Consider the following 19,172-nt stretch of genomic DNA (forward strand, 5'->3'; position numbering starts at 1 on the left):
GCTTCAGGGAGAAGCTGACCAGAAGATACTGTGTTCCTGGATCCACCCTTAATGACAGAGGTTGTAGGAAAAGGCTGGCTGAGCAGAAGACAAGTTCCCTGACTTAGCAAGTGGGAGGAAAAAGCTAAGGTGAAGGAGAGAGAAAATCAGAGAAGATGGGGAGGGAAAGTTTGGGGTTACCTGCTTTGTTTACTTCGGATGAGAGGAAGGAAAGAACTTTTACCCCTATGCTAATATATTTAGTGCTGATCTTTCAAGCAGTATAATAAAAATGGTGTAAAGATCACGTTATATTTCTGCCTAAGAAACAAACTCTTCCATTGCAAAATCTACATTTGTAAGTTACACTTTCACGATAAAGAGATTGCACTACAGTACTTGTATGAGGTGAACTGAAAAATACTATTTCTTTTGTTTATATTTTTGCAGTGCAAATATTTGGAATCAAAAATAATAATGTAAAGTGAACACGGTACACTTTGTATTCTGTGTTGTAATATAAATCAATATGTTTGAAAATGTAGAAAAACATCCACAAATATTTAATAAATTTCAATTGGTATTCTATTGTTTAAACAGTGTGATTAGTCGCGATTAATTTATTTAATCGCAGTTAATTTTTTTGAGTTAATCATGTGAGTTAACTGCGATTAATCGACAGCCCTAGATATTGTGGTTATTGTCTATTTGTCTTTGGTAAGAAACCTAATGGGTTTACAGGTTTAAAAATACACACTTTATGAACCAATGCACTTCCAAACATGAAGACTCTATTATATCAGATAACACAGGTACACCTCTACCTGGATAGAATGCTGTCCTTGGGAGCCAAAAAATCTTACCACATTATAGGTGAAACCGCGTTATATCGAACTTGCTTTGATCCGACGGAGTGCGCAGCCCGCCCCCGGAGCACTGCTTTACCGTGTTATATCTGAATTTGCATTATATCGGGTCGCATTATATCGAGGTAGAGGTGTATATACTGCACATATGTGTAGCATGCTTGGAATGCCCTTTCAAATGTCTTTTTGCTACTGCGGAAACCCAATAAAAATAAACTGTAAAAAAGAAAATGAAAATAATTACATCCATAAGGTATTGTGTATCTAGCTAGTTAGAGGTCCAATTCTGCCCTCACTGAAGTCAATGGCAAAATGCCCAGTTGATCTTAAATGCTGCGGGATTGGGCCCTCATTGCAGCCATTACCCAGTTGCTGTACCACTGGCAGTAGCAAATGCTACTGTTATCATTCCAATGTGATCTCAACTCCAACCAGCAACAGTTAACAGATAAGTACTTGTGTGTTCTTGCAGTAGCCAAAGATATCAATGCAGAAATAGTTACATCTCACTCAGCTAATAAGCAATTTAAATGCATCCTTACTCAGTCTCAGCCATTCCCATCTGTCTTCCCATTTGTCAATCATTTCTTTTCTCTTCTCTGTCAACTGCAATAACTTTTCCTTGATCTGAGTTTAAGAGAACGGACCAATGTTACATAAGAACCAAATAACTCAACACCACCAACCACACTGTATAAGCCAGGGGTGGCCAAACTTTTTGGCCTAACGGCCACATATGGCTATGGAAATTGTATGGCGGGCCATGAATGCTAATAAAATTGGGGGTTGGGTTGCGGGAGGGCTCCAGCAGGGGGTGTGGGCTGGGGATGAGGGGTTGGGGGTTCAGGAGGGTGCTCTGGGCTGGGCCTGAGGAGGGCGGGAGGGGGATCAGGGCTGGGGCAGGGGCGCGGGAAGAGGTCAGGGGGGCAGGATCTAGGCAGCGCTTACCTCAAGCAGCTCCCAGAAACAGCGGCATGTCCCCCCTCCGGCTCGTACCCAGAGGTGCGGCCAGTCAGCTCTGTGTGCTGCCCTGTCCGCAGGCGCCGCCCCCGCACCTCCCATTGTCTGTGGTTCTCGGCCAATGGGAGCTGTGGGGGCAGCACTTGGGGCGGGGGCAGCGTGCGGAGCTCCCTGTCTGCCCCTATGTGTAGGAGCTGTAGGGGGACATGTCGCTGCTTCTGGGAGTTGTGCAGAGTGGAGCAAGCCCCCGACCCCGCTCCCCAGCTGGAGCGCCAGAGCGGGGAAAGCCCCGGACCCCACTTCCCGGCTGGAGCTCGAGGGCCAGATTAAAATGTCTGGAGGGCCGGACAAAAGGTGCTGACTTTCAGAAACAGGATACACTGTGCAAAACTGTCAGTGGCGAATTTAAAATGGAAGTGGGTGCAGTTACTTATGGTCAGCAGTAACCCTTGGTGAGGACACACTGATGTTCTGAATCCTGATTGTAAGTACAATATTGCAGTTAAAATACAGCATTTGCATGACTTGATAGAACAACATTTACTTTAAAACTACAACATGTAGATTAATTAGTAAGAAATATAAATCGGACCTGGCTTATTTTTGCCAATCCAGTCTGACTGATGCAACCACTTTTTTCTAGCAGATAATCCACATTACTTAACCCACGGACGTTACCACATGTCAGTAGCAGTCTATGCTGACAAGAGTCAAATCCACTGACACACGTACATGAACCCCACATTGTTCTCAACAAGAACAGTGGCTGGAAAAGCCTCTCCAGTTGCCTACTAAATGCCTCTTTGAGGAGACTGCACTGTGTTTATCTGTAATGCTGACACAGAAATCATCGGTTCCCTGGATAGACAGTAACTTTGCTATAAAATAAGGCTTTTCCCCCCCAAAAAGGTCGCAGGGAAGAAATGAGGGTTGTGCGTCTTTCCTTAGGCTTAGGGCCTCCCTAACTGGGTCCCAAACTGACCAGGATAAATTAGGAATAAAATCCAGGGTTTAAGCACTAGGGAGTCTGAGATTTCTCCCTTATGACTTCAGGACAGGACACTTTCCCCCTTAATATTCCACCACCCACAAGCTAGAGATTGTTCTTGCGCAGCGAGGCACAAAACCACTCCTACTCCTTCTTCAAGTAGGTTCTGTAATACATCACTCCCCTTGGTTTTGACAAGACTCAAGGCTGCCCTTTTTGCTCATAGGTTTCATCATCCCAACAGTGCACATCCCTCCTCCACATCAGAACTGAGAGTGTCACTTCTGCATGCTACCTGGACCAAAAGGTAAGTTTAGGTGCCAAACTGATCCCCCACATGGATATACAAAGTGGTACCACTGAACTGACCCTCGATTAGAAATAATACAGTAATCTCACCAATACAAGTGCAATGGACCCTAAAGTAATGCAGTCATTATAAATGACCACCTCATTAATCAGCAGATTACACAATGCAAGCCTTCTCTAACCAAAACAAAATCCATAGTTCAGCTGCACTGCAGCTCTTGTATAGTCAGCAGGCAGAGTACCTCCTCTGATGCATAGTGTTTCCTTGCCAGAAGAGATTTGCCAAGCTCAATGCATGTAGTAAAGCTGTCGTTACGGGCGTCAATTTCTGCTTTGATACCCTGGTGATTGTTCATTAGTAATTCAACCGATGAAACATCCCTAAAATGACAAATTGTGGTTTAGAAATGTATACTCCAAAATTAATGGTACCACATAGTTGTTCTTTTAAACAAATAAGCTACAACAGAAATGCACAATCTAGAATTTATTAATTCCCAGTTTGTCATTATACACAAGAGGCAAGATTGTACTCAGCCTCTGTGAGATGTGCATGACTGGGGTCAGGATACAAGGAGCATCCCCCTTACACATCTATATCGTGGTCAGTACTAAGAGTAAGTACTATTTGAAACTAATGTTGCTTCTAGTGCTTGCCTCTCCAAAATAGGAGAGAAGAGGCAGGCCCACTCCCCCTCTGCACTGGAACTAGACACTGCTTCCTCTCCACATGTGGCACAATGGCCATGCTACCCTGAAGCACCACGACAACAGTCGCTCCTGGAGCCTGCACTGTGGCTGTGCCTTATAGGCACAAGGACTCTAAATGCATCTAACAGCCCTTAAATCTAACAAGAAAGAGCCAAGAATTACCATTCAGTAGATATTCAATGAAACGACCATACAAGAGAGTATGATTTGTCTTCTTGAAATCAACAGGCTGAAAGGCTCATTATAAAAGAGAAGTGGTATAAGGGATTGCTGATGAATTGATATGGCTAGAGGGATTTTTTTAAGCTATTCGTCTATTTATTTTCTTTAAACAAAAAAGCAACAGCTGCATTAAGATGGAACAATTTTGATCTGAAACAGACATGAAGTGAGCAAAGGACTGTGACATTAACTCCTTAATCCTATGCTTTACTCTAGAGTCTAGAGGCTGTATGAGAAAGAGCTGTAATTGTCCGGCTATGCCGGAAGGACAGGAGCGGTGTTCCCAGTAAGCTGTGCGCTTGGAGGCCATTGGCTGCCCAGGAGAGATTCAAATGGCGCCCAGCTGATTAGCGGAGCACGCACAGACGGTAGCATGTGTTCAGGTGCCCCTCCCCCACGCTACTCCATCCTGCAGCTGCTCCCCTCCCAAGACCCTCCTGCTAGCTGTGCAGAGCGGGGGTGGGGTGGGGAAGGAGGGTGCTGATGTCAGGGTGTCCCCCTTCCTCCCGCTCCATACCTGATCTCCACAGAGCAGGGCAGAGGGGACATAGCCTGGCTAGGACTCTGCGGTAAATGGTGAGTGACTGAGTACTTTTCTTAAAGAGACAGTGCACTGTTTCTGAGATTTCCCCAGCAGTCAGCTCACACAGACTCTTCTCCCCCCGCCCCCAATATGTATCCCATCTCCACAGAGCAGGGGAGGGAAGACAACAGGGCTCAGGACAGAGCAGGAGAGCTTTCAGTGAGTGTCTTAAAGAGACAGCACACAGTGTCTTTCAGAAATGTCCCCAGCAGCCAGCACACTCACAGTCTCTGTGTCACGCACACACACAGTGTCGTGCACACACATACAAACATACACACACACACACATACACACACTGACTGTCTCTTTCACACTCGTTATTTCTTGGTACTTCCTGCAATGCACATATATTCTCTGTAATTTTATTCTTTCAAAGTGTGTTATTTTAGTGTTTTGACTGGTCTATGCATTTATAATTTTTATTTCTCTTACACTTAAATTTAATTCTTTTAGCAGTGAGTTCTAAAATTCCTAACTTGTTCTGGCTGAAGTAATTATCCCTATGGTAACTTTTAAAAAATATATATTATATCTAAGTTTTTTGTTTCACTGGTAACACACATCTGCACATACCTCGGTGCACATCACAAAATTTATTCCGCATATGGATGGAAAAAATTAGAGGGAACATTGGACAGGAGACACTGAATGGGGTTTAAATAGGCTGCAACTTTATTCCTAAATGTCAGGGAGTACCTGGCAAATAAAAGTGTTCAGTGCAGGTAATTCCATAAGCATTTATATATGGGGAGGGGGGAGGAGTTGCAGCTGTCAGCCACCCCACCCCTTTACCCACCCCGTTCTACAGCCAACTCACTGCTGTGACCCACCTGCCCCCTCAAATGAGGATTAAGGGGGAGCTTGGCTCCCTTCTGTACCAGTCACAGGAGTCCTGAATCCCCCCATTTCCACTCCTTTAAAGAGTACTGCCTTTGAATCCTTTGTCAATCCATTTTATCTGATCACCATATTCCTACCCTATAGAGTACCAGTGCTGGACATCCATGATTACATAATAAGTTGTGACATCACAGCCTCCTCGCCATTTCATGTCTGTCCCAACTAAGTCCCCAACCTACTGTGGGGAAGGCGAACTCCACCCCACCTCACTTTGGCCAATCTGGCAGCGAGGAAAAAAATTCCTTTCCAGCCCCCCAAGAAAGCATTGACCACAGCGGATCATGAGGAGACCTGGTATTGAACTACTCCCATGGAGGGTGGAGGCGGCTTTGCCTGGTTTGGGGAAAAGAGGGCTTTTCCTGCACCAGTGTGGACATGAGTAGCCCCCCGCCTTCCAGTCACCTGGGAGATGGGGGCGGGGGGAGGGAAATAGGTCTGAATCCCCATGCTGATCTGCTCTGAAGCTGCCATAGCAAGTCATTTTCTGTCCATCTAGCCCTTAACAGGACCACTCTCCTTTTCCTACGAGAGAGACAATGGCCCATACCACTTAATGTGCGGTGAGGTCACCCTCCCAGAGTACTGAAATCTTTCTTTTTTACTAGTTCTCTCCAGCCAGCTCAGCAGCTCCTTCCATCTGTCAGTCAGCATAGCTACCATTCCTAATTGTGGTATGGGTGGCCAGAATGCCACCCACTGTCTGCTTTTCCTCTATCTACATGGAAAGGTTGATTAGACAGCCATTTTATTTCACCTGGTTGGAGGGATCTAAATTATCTAGATAACCTTGGTCCCATTATCTTGGCTCAGTCCTTTAAACAGGCTGCTATATTCCTCAGCAAAAGTAGCAGCCTTACCATAATAATATTATAATATTCCATTGCAGATGTTCACATTACCTTGGCTTCTCTTGGGCTTCGATCTGCCGGATAACATCTTCCATCCAAAGCATGAGATCACGAACCATGCTGAAGAAACGAAATTTATCTCCTGTATCCACCAGTCTAACTCTGCGTCCCTCGCAGGCGTCCAGCAATGCTTTCCATGCTTCCAGGACCTCGTTCTCCCGCTTCTGGATGTCGTCAGCCTTGTCCCCAGCATAGGCAGCCTGAAGGCGTGCAGCGTCCTCTTGCAGCTGTCTCACCTAATGTGTTTAAAAAGCAAACAACAAAACTGTACCTCAGCTCGTGTATGCTTTTTAGTCAAAACAATCGACAGCATAAGGAAATTTCAGATGCTAATTTATGTTTTGAGTTTCTCCTTAAAGTCTTTTGTAAGTTGCAAGTTTTCAGAGTTGGAACTTTGCATTGTGAAAGCCTCACTCCTGGTGTCCTGTCAGCCTTTCATTTTAGAAATTCTCATACCTAGAGAAGTAGAGACCTCTGGTTAACAAGCCTCAGAAGAAAAACACATCAATTCACCGTTGCCCGCATCTTGCGTGATCATTTACACCAGTGCAAAATGATTCATACATTTTAAGGCCAGAAGGGATCATTATGATCATCAAGTCTGACCACCTGCATAACACAGGTCATAGAATTTCATCCAATAATTCCTGCATCGAGCCCAGAGCTTCTGGTTGAAATAGAGCATATCTTTTAGAAAGACAGCCAGTCTTGATTAAAAGACTTCAAGTGATGGGGAACCCATCACATCCCTAGATAAGTTGTTCCAATAGTTAGTTACCCTCACTTTAAAAATGTGAACCTTATTTCCAGTCTGAACGTATCTACTTTCATCTTTCAGTCACTGGATCTTGTCATGCCTTTGTATGCTGGACTAAAGAGTCTACTACTATCAAAAATCTCTTCTCCATATAGGACCTTGTAGATTGTTAAAAAGTGACTTGATCACATTCTCTTGGATAAACTAAACTGATTGACCTTCCCAAGTCTCTACTACAAAACATATTTTCCAGATGTCAAATCATTCTTGTGGCTCTGTTCTAAATCTTTTTCAATTTTTCCAACATCCTTTTGGAAGAACACTGTATTCCAGTAATGGTCTCCATAATGCAGTATATAGAGGTAACATTTCTCCCTACTCCTAGTTGATATTCCCTTGCGTATGCTTCCAAGGACTATGTTAAACCTCTTAGCCACAGCATTACACTGGGATCTCGTGTTCAGTTAGTCATCCACCATGACTCTCAAATCATTTCAGAGACAATTCTTTCCAGGATATAATCTCCTATCCTGTACAAGTGACCTAGTTTCTAGGTACAAAACATTATCAGAACATGATGATAGTGTGTTACATCCACTTTGCACTCCCTTTGCACTAGTGTAAATGACTACTCATGTTGCAGGGCCATTGTGAATTGGCCCAGAAACTCCAAACAATGAAGAAAAACACTAGCTCATAGCAACCGAGTTCACTTGCATTTCTTCCATTTGAAATATTCATTTTAAAAACAGCTGTATGCCTTAGTGGGGATTATAATTCCTAGTATGATATATTAATAGCTATTCTCTTTTTTGTCTATTTAATATACCTGTCTTAAGAAAATACATTTTTTAATTGTAGTTTTGACATTTCAGATTGTTTAAATGTTTAATGAATTAACCACTCTGACAGTTACTGCATTTTGAACTCTACTAATCTTTATATTGTGTATGCATAAGTACAGAACGTGGAATAAAATCAAATCAGAATGAGCGCATTGTGTCCATCATCTGAACAGTTTCTGAATTTTAGGGGTGAAATGTTCAAAAGCACTTGGTCTTGGCCTAACTCTGCTCCCAGAGAAGTCAATGGGAGTTTTACCATTTTAAATGTCCTAATTGACTATTTCCAGAAACTAACACAAGAAGCAATATTGATGAAGTTATAATATCCAAATGCATAATAAAAATAGCTATTTGGTAGACTAACTGTACTTAAAGATCTAAGGTCTTTATCAGCCACTACAAACAAGAATACCAAGCATGAGAAAATCTGGAGAGGATTAAGGAATTTCCTTTAATTTTTGCTTCTCCTCCTCCCCCCCGCATACAATTTGAAACATCTGTCCTTCCACTGGACAGCTTATTTTGTGCAATGTTCACAAACGGAGCAAATATGGGCACTGGGGCATAGAAAATTTCAGTGGTGACCTTTTAGCATAATTACTACTAACCTTCCCAAAATTGTGTTAAGAGCACAGAAAAAGCTAAAATATGTGTTTATATATTAGCACTGATATACAAAAAAAACTTGATAGATTTAATACCAGCTCAATGCCTCATTGAAACTGCTTTAATAGGTGTTCTATTTAATGCAAGTTAACCTTTTTTTCTTCCTAATTTATCTTCCAACTGCATACACCAGACAACGTAATGCTGGCACTACTAAATATGCCTATCTGAAACAGGTCCTCTGGGAAGTCAGATTGAGCTACCTACCTATCCAACAATCCTCCCTTCCATCCATGTTTTTATATTGGTACGCAGCACCCCAGTACTAACGGGAAATGTATAGCTAGCGCCTTTAGCTGAGGTTGAAAATCTTACCTTCATTGCCTGTCATCATAAGCAATATACAAGCCCTTTGACTTTATGATTTCTTTTCTAATCAAGTGCAGCAGATGACAAATTTTCAGTAAACAATTATCTGTATACATATAGAAGGCTGTGGACTTCTAGAGTGACTTCTAACACTCTAAACACTAACAGAGCTACACTATATAATTAGAGAAGCAAATTAAAAATACAAGTAGTAAAATAAGCCATGTGATGTTATTCACATAGAAATGTTTTTGAATAGCAATCCACAATCTTGTCTCTCAGCACTTGGTGGCAGATGTCTGATGTCATCCCAGATTCCTAAATCCGGGCACACACTGAAAAGTTGCTTGCGTAATACACACCTGGGTGCCTAAAGCCTGAATATCATGTTCAAATGTTGTGTGCATCCTCTGTAGTGCTTCCACTGTGTTTTGGTCTCTACCAAGTTCCTCGGGCAATTTCTTGTGTTTATCTTGAATACGTCCAAAGATCTCCTTGGCATCATGGTAAAATTTGTGTAGTTCATAAGAGGCTGCTAGAATCTGTGTTCTTGTGTCAATGAGCTCCAAGAGGTCAGCCCATGCCTCATTGAGACCATCCTTCCACTCTGCAATGGTGGCTGCATCAGAGTGTCCAGAATTGATGAGCTCATCTGCCATGTGGTTAACAGAATCAACACGCTCCTGTCCAATGTTTCCAGTGTCTCGGGCAAATTCGCGGAATCGCTCTTGTAACATCTGAAATGTGAACAAACAGCTGTAAGTCAGCAGTGCCCAAGCTATATTTTTTTTTACTTACGTCTATCATTTGGGATTGCAAATGTGATGGGTAGCACATGACTTTTTGAAATAAATTGTGTAAGATCACCAGGAATGCTATACTGGAGTGTCTTACATGCAATATAATTCACAAGCAGGAACCTGAAATAGTTGATGACAACTGTAGGAAACCCACAATATATTGCTTATGTTGTAGTGAAGAGCCAAAGAACATGCAAATGACCCAACAGCCTCAAAACTATAGTGCATATCAAATAAGCAAAACCTGCCACTGATTTATATTACCCAGCTAGTGTGTACAATTCCCAGAAAAATCAGATTTGTCTGCAGCTATAGCCAAATAACTTACTGTAACATGTTCATAATCCTGTCCCAGCTCGTGGGATCCTGCCACCACTTCCCTTTCAGCAATCCACTGCTCCAAGTCATCCACCTCACGATTGAGCTGGAATAGCCTGTGTCTCTCATCTAGTTTGCCCCTCCTCTCTTCAGCTAGATCCTTCAGGCCTGCATATAGCTTATCCACCTTGGACTGGCGCATACTGATGCGCTCGCTGAAAAAAAACCCCAAGAAGAACACGGAGTCACCACTGATTTAAAAAACAAACAAACAAATATACATCAGGGGTCAAAAAATCTAAGAAGAAAAATCACTGTTAGAATATTTAGCCCATAGAACACGTCTCTGAAGTGACTAAAACTTTGCCTGTAAACATTCGGACCAGATCCTTAGCTGGCCTAGCTCCATTAAAGTCAATGGAGCGATGCCAATTACACCAGCCAAGGACCTGGTCCACCATGCAAATATAGACCACACCCGTTGACTGTGGAAAATGTAAATGTGAACAAAGAACCCCATTTACTGAGGTTAAGATCGCACAATGGACTTGTCCTAGGACTGAGAGAAAGGACCTGGACTATCTCTCCCTTGGTTCTAGCGGTCTGAATTTCCTTCAGCACTGAAAGTTAATGCTAAATTGATGGTCAACAGCACTAACAGGTTTCTTCAGTCTAAGGCTCAATAATCCAAAGGAAACTAATATCGTTCCATTTACCAGATCTCTTGGATTTATTTCCTGTGAGCTGCATAACCTCCTTTAAAGTTGCCTTTCCTCTGCCATATATACAGGTTACTATGTTATTGCAGTATTCAATCAGTTGAGCCATAAGAGCGCTAAACTGATCACTAGTGAGTGCTTTTAAATTATGCAGCACACACCCTTCCAATAGAGATGGAGACTGTCATCTCCAAGACTCTTCCAGCTCCATCCAGACTAGGGGTAGGTTAAATAAATTTGCCATGTAGCCAGCATATTGCCAATGGAGAATTCAGTCCCCATGGCTATAAATACCATGGTAAAGTTACTTTTTAAAGCTCTCTTAGTGATACGTAGCCTGAAATCAATCTCTGGTAAAGGTCATAACTAAATTGGCTTCTCCTATAGTATGTAACTCTGGATTTAACTAATTTTTTTCTGATAGTGTCCCTTCCATTCTCATTCCATTGAACCATGTGATCTAATAAAGTGGATTTAGCCACTTGGAGCCTCTTTGGAATAGCCTAAGAATCTCCTATTTCCTTCATTCCGAGGGCCATATTTCTTCACGTATTAACCTTCTGTCTTCATGAACAAGGCTTCCCTCCTTCTGAGACAGACCAAATGTGGAGGAGTTGGAAGTCTCCTGTGCCACAGGGTCTATTACAATTACTAAGACACCAGAGTATCCCAATACTAGCTTTATGAGCATGGTGCTTTCCCATGTGTGTTAAGATTGAAAAGCCGGATGTGTACGCATAGATACATTGTATAGTGAGTCAACACAGGAGATGTCCGTGTGTATTTGTAGAAGTAAGCCACGCCCATAAAGTGGGAGGCTCTAGCTACGGAGAGGGGATGGCTAGTACAGACAAGAGATGCACTGATTCTGTGCAACCCTCAGCAGTCTCCAGAGACAAGTCTCTGTCATCCTTAGAAAGTAAAGCTGCCCTTCCTCACTAGAAACCCCAAGGTAGGGCGGTAACACCTCCATCAGGGGGCACTTCCCCCGACATTCAAAAGTGAATGGGCTTGGGTGATTCTGACTCACTGGCCCAGTGCTCCCCGTTGATGTGCAATGGGAGGGAAGAAAGAGTATCTGGATACTCCTCCCCTATACAAGCAGCATGATTGTATTCCCTTTTTCCACAGGAATGCACATGGAGGTGTTATGGTTAATGCACCAGCCCATGCAATATCCCAAAAGGGTTTAGCAATATGCCCAGTACTAATCAGTAGTTGTGTACACCGATCCTGATCAGAGCATCAGCAAACTGCACCTTGCAGCCTAGTGCACTGGTTCTCCCTGTGAAATTCCACCCTGACAAGGATACACCAAGCCATACCTCTGTTGTCTGGCTAGGACAGAACTTGGCCCCACTTTGGACATATTTTCCTGAGTTACTTACAATTTGTCTTAGTCTTTATCTTTCACGGTGCATCAATGAAGTGATCTAATTGTCAAAGGCAGTTAAAAATCCAACTGTAAAGGAATACTAACCTTTCCGGATGATTGTCTGCAACCAAAGTTCTGCTAGTCTTGGAAAGCTGGTGCACTGTCTCGGCATAGTCTTCTACTGCCTGTTCCAAAATCTGGTGTTTCTTCAGCATGGACACTGCACTCTGTTCATCCTGTAACAAGGACAGAACAATACAGTCAGGTCCTCCCCTTTGGAGAAACTCAGCAATGGCAACCTCACCAGGTTGGGTGAAATAAGAGCAATCAACTTGACAGCAGTTTAAAAGATTTACGAAGGATTGCTCTCAAGTGCAACTTGAAGAAAAGTTGTTCTGACTACGGTATATAAATATTAGTTAAATCTATGATAAATGGTGTCCATACACAGTGACAAAACAAGTGAAAGGGTGAATAAATGGACCCCTCTGGGATCCAGAGCAAGATTAAATCAGCTGTGCATCAAGCATGTTGAATTTCCTTGACTATGAAGAGCTTTGTGCATTTATAGAACACTGGTGATGTGTAGGGCCCATGACAACAGAAAAGATTTTTGACATATCACTGGTCAGGCTTTGGAATTACACCCTTGGTCAAAGATAAGAAATTCTAAGGAGCCTGGAAAAGTAATTTTGATCAAAACTTGCAATATGCAGCTAAAATTAAGTAAAATAAAGCACGGCTGACTATGTAACTTGAAATCACCTATAAGTGTTTCTCCCTTAAAACATTCTGGTGGACTGATTGTTTGTGGTTTCATTTTTAAGATTTCTTTTATTTTTTATGCTTGGGAAACAAAGGAAAGCAAAACACTTGTTAGCTGAGCACTGAATGCCCCTGGAATCTATTACATGGGTGTGAAATGGTTATTTATTGCCCTGGGTCATTTAAAAAAATAATAAAAAACCTATATAGCATACTCCCCCTCCCCTCCCTACTGCAGAGAGGAAGGAATAGATTGTTTTCCCTTATGTGGTCTGATCCTGTTTGGATTTGGCTACAATGGGAGCAGCAGCAGGCGGCCTTTAACAGAACGCCCTGGATTCTGAAGTACTGGGCTAGATTCACCAGTACAGATTAGCTGTTTTACACTGCTCCAGTGATGCAAAACAGCTGGAAATTTTGGCTTACGAACATCCATTTGGTTCTGGTGAATCTGGCCCTATATCAGCAAGCAGGAAAATACATGTATGACACACACCAAATGCAAAAACAAGGTTTCTTATAAAGCACTAGTGTTGTGTGTTAGTGGTACAGTTATTGTCTGGTAATGCTGCACTGTTAACATGACCTGGTACTGCAAGACCAGTGTTCCATAGGAAAACAGTAACTTGTGGGTAGCACTATCCAAACAGAGATCTCTTGTGAACTGACTTGGGATCTCATGAGTGAATTTAGTTCATTTATGTCCCCATTGTATTTGTGACATATTAAATTACACAATCAGAGAAACGTAGGGCTGAAAGGGACTTTGAGAGGTCACCTAGTCCAGCCATCTGCGCTGTGGCAGGACCAAGTATACCTAGACCGTCCCTGACAGGTGTTTGTATAGCCTATTCTTAAAAATGTCTAATGACGGGACTCCACAACCTCCCTTGGAAGCCTATTCTAAGGCTTAACTATCCTTAGAGTTAAAAAGGATGTCTTAATATCTAAACTAAGTCTCTTTTGCTGCAGATTAAGCCCATTATTTCTTGACTTACCTTCAGTGGACATGGAGAACAATTGATCACCAACCTCTTTATAACAGCCCTTAACATATTTGAAAACTTATCAGTCTTCTTTTCTCAGGACTAAACATGCCCAGTTTTTTAAATCTTTCCTCACAGGTCAGGTTTTCTAAACCTTAGATCATTTTTGTTGCTCTTCTCTGGACTCCCTCCAATTTGTCAACATCTTTCTTAAAGTGCAGCACCCAGAACTGGACACAGTACTCAGCTGAGGCCTCACCAGAGGGGACAATTACACCGCTACCTCGATATAACGTGACCCGATATAACACGAATTCGGATATAACGCGGTAAAGCAGTGCTCCGGAGGGGCGGGGCTGCGCGCTCCGGCGGATCAAAGAAAGTTCAATATAATGCAGTTTCACCTATAACGCGGTAAGATTTTTTGGCTCCTGAGGACAGCGTTACATCAAGGTAGAGGTGTATCTCCCACATCTGACATCCAACACTGCATAACACTGTTGATTCATTCAGTCTGTGATCCACTACAACCCCCAGATCCTTTTCAGCAGTACTACACAAGCCAGTAATTCCCCATTTTGTAGTTGTGCATTTGATTTTTCCTTCCTAAGTGAAGTACTTTGCACTTGTCTTTATTGAATTTCATCTTGTTGATTTCAGACCAATTCTCCAATTTGTCAAGGCCATTTTGAATTCTAATCCTGTCCTCCAAAGTGCTTGCAAACCTGTTTCACTATAAAGCTACTCACCTTGGCTTTCTCTTCTGACATCATATAGAGTTCCTGCTCACTCATCCACGCCTCAGCCTCTGCAGCATCGAAGTAATACTGCTGTGCTTTGTGAGACTCCTCCAGGCGTTTGTGGCGTTTCTCTGTCTCCTCAATTAGGAGATTCCACAGCTGTTGCAAGTCTGCAAGTCTCTGCTGAAGCGCTTCAGCATTAAGGCTGCTGTCTGTAATAATGTTTTGGCTCCTCTCAAAAATGTCATCAATACGAGGCTGATGTCCTTGGATTTCCTTCTGAAGTGTCTACATGGGAAAGCAACATATTAATTAGAAACAGCATCTGAACAAACTGTTACAAAATGAGGATGCCAGGCAGGGCTGTCACCTAAGGCAGAAGGGTAGCAGGCACAGCAATATACACCATAACAGTTTGTGTGGACAAGCTATGGCTGCCTCCTGCATGAGTACACTGCAGGAAAGGGCTCCCTGAGTTCTCTCAGCCTTCAGCACATATGCACTGAAGCATCCATAATTCAGCCCTAAGCATTTACAGCAAACAGACTCATTTCAAGTAGAGCCTCCTCAAACATTTTTCCTGGCAGATACCGGGTACCATTACTTAACAGGGACATAAACAACTCTAACAGCAGCTACTTACCTGATTTTTCTTTATCAGTAGCTGCACAGTCTGGAGGTTATGTCCATGATCTGTAGATGTTGCTATAGGCATCCTCTCTCCAACCCACAGCTGAAAGAGAAATTACAGAAAAGCCCCATGAAACATCTGTGATATTGATGGGAGAGGAGCTGGAGGCTGTGAGAGATGTCTTGGGAAATGCAATAGTCTAATGTGTTAGTGAGAGATTAATTCAGACAAGTCCCCTTGATGGGGCTGAAAATTTTCTAGCATTTGAGGAATGTGATTTGTACTCACAATTTCATCCTCCACATCCCGGTTGAACTGGTGGACCTCTTTGGAGGCCAGCAGATTCGTCTTCCTTTCAGTCAAGGGTTCCAGTAGCTCCAAAAATTTCTTCTGTACAATAAGGCGTTTGCCATCTACCTCATCAGTACTCTTGCCCTCCTGACTCAAAGCCTGGGCCTGGCTTTGCAGCTCCTCTACCTCCTTCTTACGAACATCCATTTGGTTCTCAAGCATCTAAGTAGGGGGAAGTGCCAAGAGAGCTTGAAAAACTGGGCATTTGTATAGATGCAATTTGTAATATTAAAAAAATGTCATTAGCTTCATAATCCTGGGCAAGAACAAAGGAGGAATCACAATAACTAGGAATTCACCATATTTATAATGACTGTGACATGTTTTGCAGCGACAGTATATGAAATAGACTGGATCCATTTCCTGGTAGGGATTGCCAGTGCACAGAAGAAGGATTAAGACCAGATTCACTGCTGAATTGCTGGACTCAGCATCACTGAAGTCAAGGGCGTTGTGCCTGCTTCCAAAAGTAGTGCATTTGGTCCCCAGTTCTTACTCTTTTACTAGTTGCTCACAGCTTAACTCTACTCCAAAACTGTTCAGTGTAACAGCAGATGCAGAGTCACTTTACTCACTGCTGTAATTACTGGGAATCAGGGAGCCACTCACAGGGGGGGGGGGGGCAGCCAATTACTGGAGGATCCCCCCAGGGAAAGAAATTATCAACTGGAGGGGAAGAACTGGGGAGGAAGAGGACAGATTGCACTGAGAGATGTGGGGATGGGGTATCTAATGGCTGCTGCTTTCCCTTAAAAGAAGAATGGACAAACAGGAAGAAAGAAGAGCAAGTTAAATCTTAATCTAAACTGAAAGGGTCCTTTATCTGTTCCTTGGTATGCTTACAACTAGGGTTGCCAACTGTCTAATTGCACAAATCCAAACACCCTTGCCCCGCCACCTTCCCCGAAACCCTGTCCTGCCCCTTTCCCGAGGCCCTGTCCCCACTCACTCCAACCCCCCTCCCTTCATCGCTCGCTCTCCTCCACCCTCATTCACTTTCACCAGGCTGGGGCAGGGGGTTGAGGTGCAGGCCCTAGGCTGGGGCCAAGGGGTTCGGCGTGTGGGAGGGGGCTCCAGGCTGAACCTGGGGCAGGGGGTTGGGGTGAAGGAGGGAGCTTGTGGTGCGGGCTCTGGGAGGGAGTTTGGGTGCGGGAGGGGGCTCAGGGCTGGGGTGAAGGAGGGGATTCATGGTGAGGACTCTGGGAGGGAGTTTGGGTGTGGGAGGGGGTTCCGACCTGCGGCAGGAGGTTTGGTGTGTGGGCTCTGGGAGGAAGTTTATGTGCAGGAGGGGGCTGGGGCAGAGGTGTGGGAGGGGGTTTAGGGTGCAGGCTCCGGCCGGGCAGCATTTACCTCAGGCGGCTCCCGTAAGCGGTGGCATGTCTGGCAGTGGCTCCTAGGCTCACGGGCGGCTCTGCCCCTTCCTGCAAGCACCACCCTCACACCTCCGATAGGACGCAGTTCCCGCTTCCCAGCCAATGGGAGCTGCAGAGTTGGTGCTTGGGCAGCGTGCAGAGACTCCACTGGCCGCGCCTACTAGGAGCCACTGGGACATGCCAGCTGCTTCTGGGAGCGGCGTGGAGCCAGGGCAGGTAGGGAGCCTGCCTTAGCCCTGCTGCGCCGCTGGACTTTTAGTGGCCTAAAATCTCTCTGATTGGCTTCAGTAAACTCCGGGAGATCGATCCCAATTCCGGGAGACTCCCGCCCAAACCAGGAGGGTTGGCAACCCTACTTACAATTGCCCTTCCTTCTATTCTATTCTAGACTCGCTGCTCAGTCTGTTTACCTGTTGTTTTTTCAACAGGATGTTGACACTGGTGAGATCTTTTCCATAGTCATCAGACTGTATCTGACTCTCCAAGCTGTTCAGCCATTTATCCAAATCAGCACAACTCTGTGTGAAAAGCTCAGCCTTATTCGCATCAAAGAGTCGCTGAGCCTTGGTTTGGGTAGTAGATTCCAGCTCTTCCCACATTTGATGCAGGCCTGTCAGCTTTTCTTTCACTACGGTTTCAGTCTCTGGTTTCTCTGCAATGAGCAGCATCCCTTCCTGCAAAGCACATAGCAAACATAATGACATTAGGGAAGAGCTCTAAAGGTCTGTCAAAATTACATCTCAATTATTCTTTCCAAAACAAAGGCTCCACGGTCCCGCCACTTCCACAAGGAGCAAGGTTCCTGTACTCAAGGTCTGGGAGGACATGGAAGGGTGGAGAGTGCCGGCTGCATACCTTGCTCCCCTCCTTCATTTAGACCCTGTGAAAGTCCCTTCTCATTGTGGGTTCTGCGGGTATCCAGATGTGTTTTTGTGGGGGTGGGACGTGCTCACCCACAAACATGTGGGACAAAGTGGAGCAAGTTATTGAAAAACAAACCTGCCGTAACTTGTGCAGGATCTTCACGATACTGTGGAACATTTGGGGAATAGGGAGACCAAGGGTAATGACGGCAGAGGGAGTACAGTGCAGTATGACTGTGCTATCAAGATGCTGCGGTAGAGGATGGGTGTTGCCAGGCAACTTTGTAGGGGCAAGGAGACTCTATAACTATACCTTGCTCCCACTGGCTCCCTCCCAAAGTCACCAGCTTTACGGTGCTGAACCCCTAGCTTCTTTTGTATGCTATTCTCCTTCCAATGGGAACAACATATAGGGAAGCAGGCGCCCTATATTTAAGGAAAACACCAACAGAGTGCTTGGACTTTAAAATATTTCTTCATTTGGAAAGATTTGCTCCAGTTTGAGAGACCTATCCTCTATTTAAAAGTATGCTTATACCCCTAGAACTGGTAATCTCTCTCAATACGGAACAAGCTTTGTAATGGTGACCTCTGTACACAACACTGCACATTTAATACAAAACAAATCCCGATAAGAATACAATGTTTTGCAATTGTGGTTCAACATACAACTTTGGTGCAGGTATTTTATCCTTTGTTGCAATCTGACTTTTCCGGGACAGAGGATGGGAACGCACTAGCATCGCTGAAAAGGTACTGCTGTTGGTGAGAGCAGTGTTTCAGTTACACCGATGAAAACTATTACTGTTTGCAAAACACAGAAAAACCACTAATGGGATACAAAGAGTGCCAAACTGGGAAGGAAATGAGCAATTATGCTAACTTACAGTGAACAGAAACCCATTGTCAGAGCTAAAGATGAGAATTTCTTAATGTTCCAGTGTTCTTTCTTTCAAATAAGAAAGCAGAAAAAATAGTACAGCACATTAAAGCCATTAAAATCACTTGATCTAGCTCAGTGGAGATGTTATTTGTTCACAAAACAGGCTGAGCTTTAACTTCTCACATGAGGTTTGTTTTCTGATTAGTATTGTGATTATACTACAAAAACAGGGACAATCAGAATAGCACCATGGGGTTATATAGTTATTTTCTTTCCACGATCCAAATAGTTACTGTGTACAGTTTATAAATCAAAATGATGATTTTTGTATTTTCCAACCCTGGCATCTGAAAATCAACTTG

General features: G+C 43.7%; 1 protein-coding gene across 2 annotated transcripts in view; it reads right to left on the minus strand.

Moving 5' to 3' along the window:
* SPTBN1 (spectrin beta, non-erythrocytic 1) overlaps positions 1–19,172 on the minus strand; it is a 147,453-nt gene that overhangs the window by 21,430 nt on the left and 106,851 nt on the right. For both annotated transcript variants that reach the window (XM_029911738.1, XM_026652515.1), the window contains exons 19-28: positions 17,475–17,738; positions 15,629–15,853; positions 15,353–15,442; positions 14,719–14,997; positions 12,324–12,454; positions 10,135–10,339; positions 9,369–9,743; positions 6,421–6,665; positions 3,345–3,483; positions 1,388–1,472 (exon numbers count right to left, since the gene is read on the minus strand). In XM_029911738.1, the coding sequence (XP_029767598.1) occupies positions 1,388–1,472; positions 3,345–3,483; positions 6,421–6,665; positions 9,369–9,743; positions 10,135–10,339; positions 12,324–12,454; positions 14,719–14,997; positions 15,353–15,442; positions 15,629–15,853; positions 17,475–17,738 (2,038 nt within the window). The remainder of the gene's footprint in view (positions 1–1,387; positions 1,473–3,344; positions 3,484–6,420; positions 6,666–9,368; positions 9,744–10,134; positions 10,340–12,323; positions 12,455–14,718; positions 14,998–15,352; positions 15,443–15,628; positions 15,854–17,474; positions 17,739–19,172) is intronic.

Source organism: Terrapene carolina, unplaced genomic scaffold (genome assembly GCF_002925995.2).
Source record: "Terrapene carolina triunguis isolate 2854851 unplaced genomic scaffold, T_m_triunguis-2.0 Scaffold120, whole genome shotgun sequence".
Lineage (NCBI taxonomy): Eukaryota > Metazoa > Chordata > Testudines > Emydidae > Terrapene > Terrapene triunguis.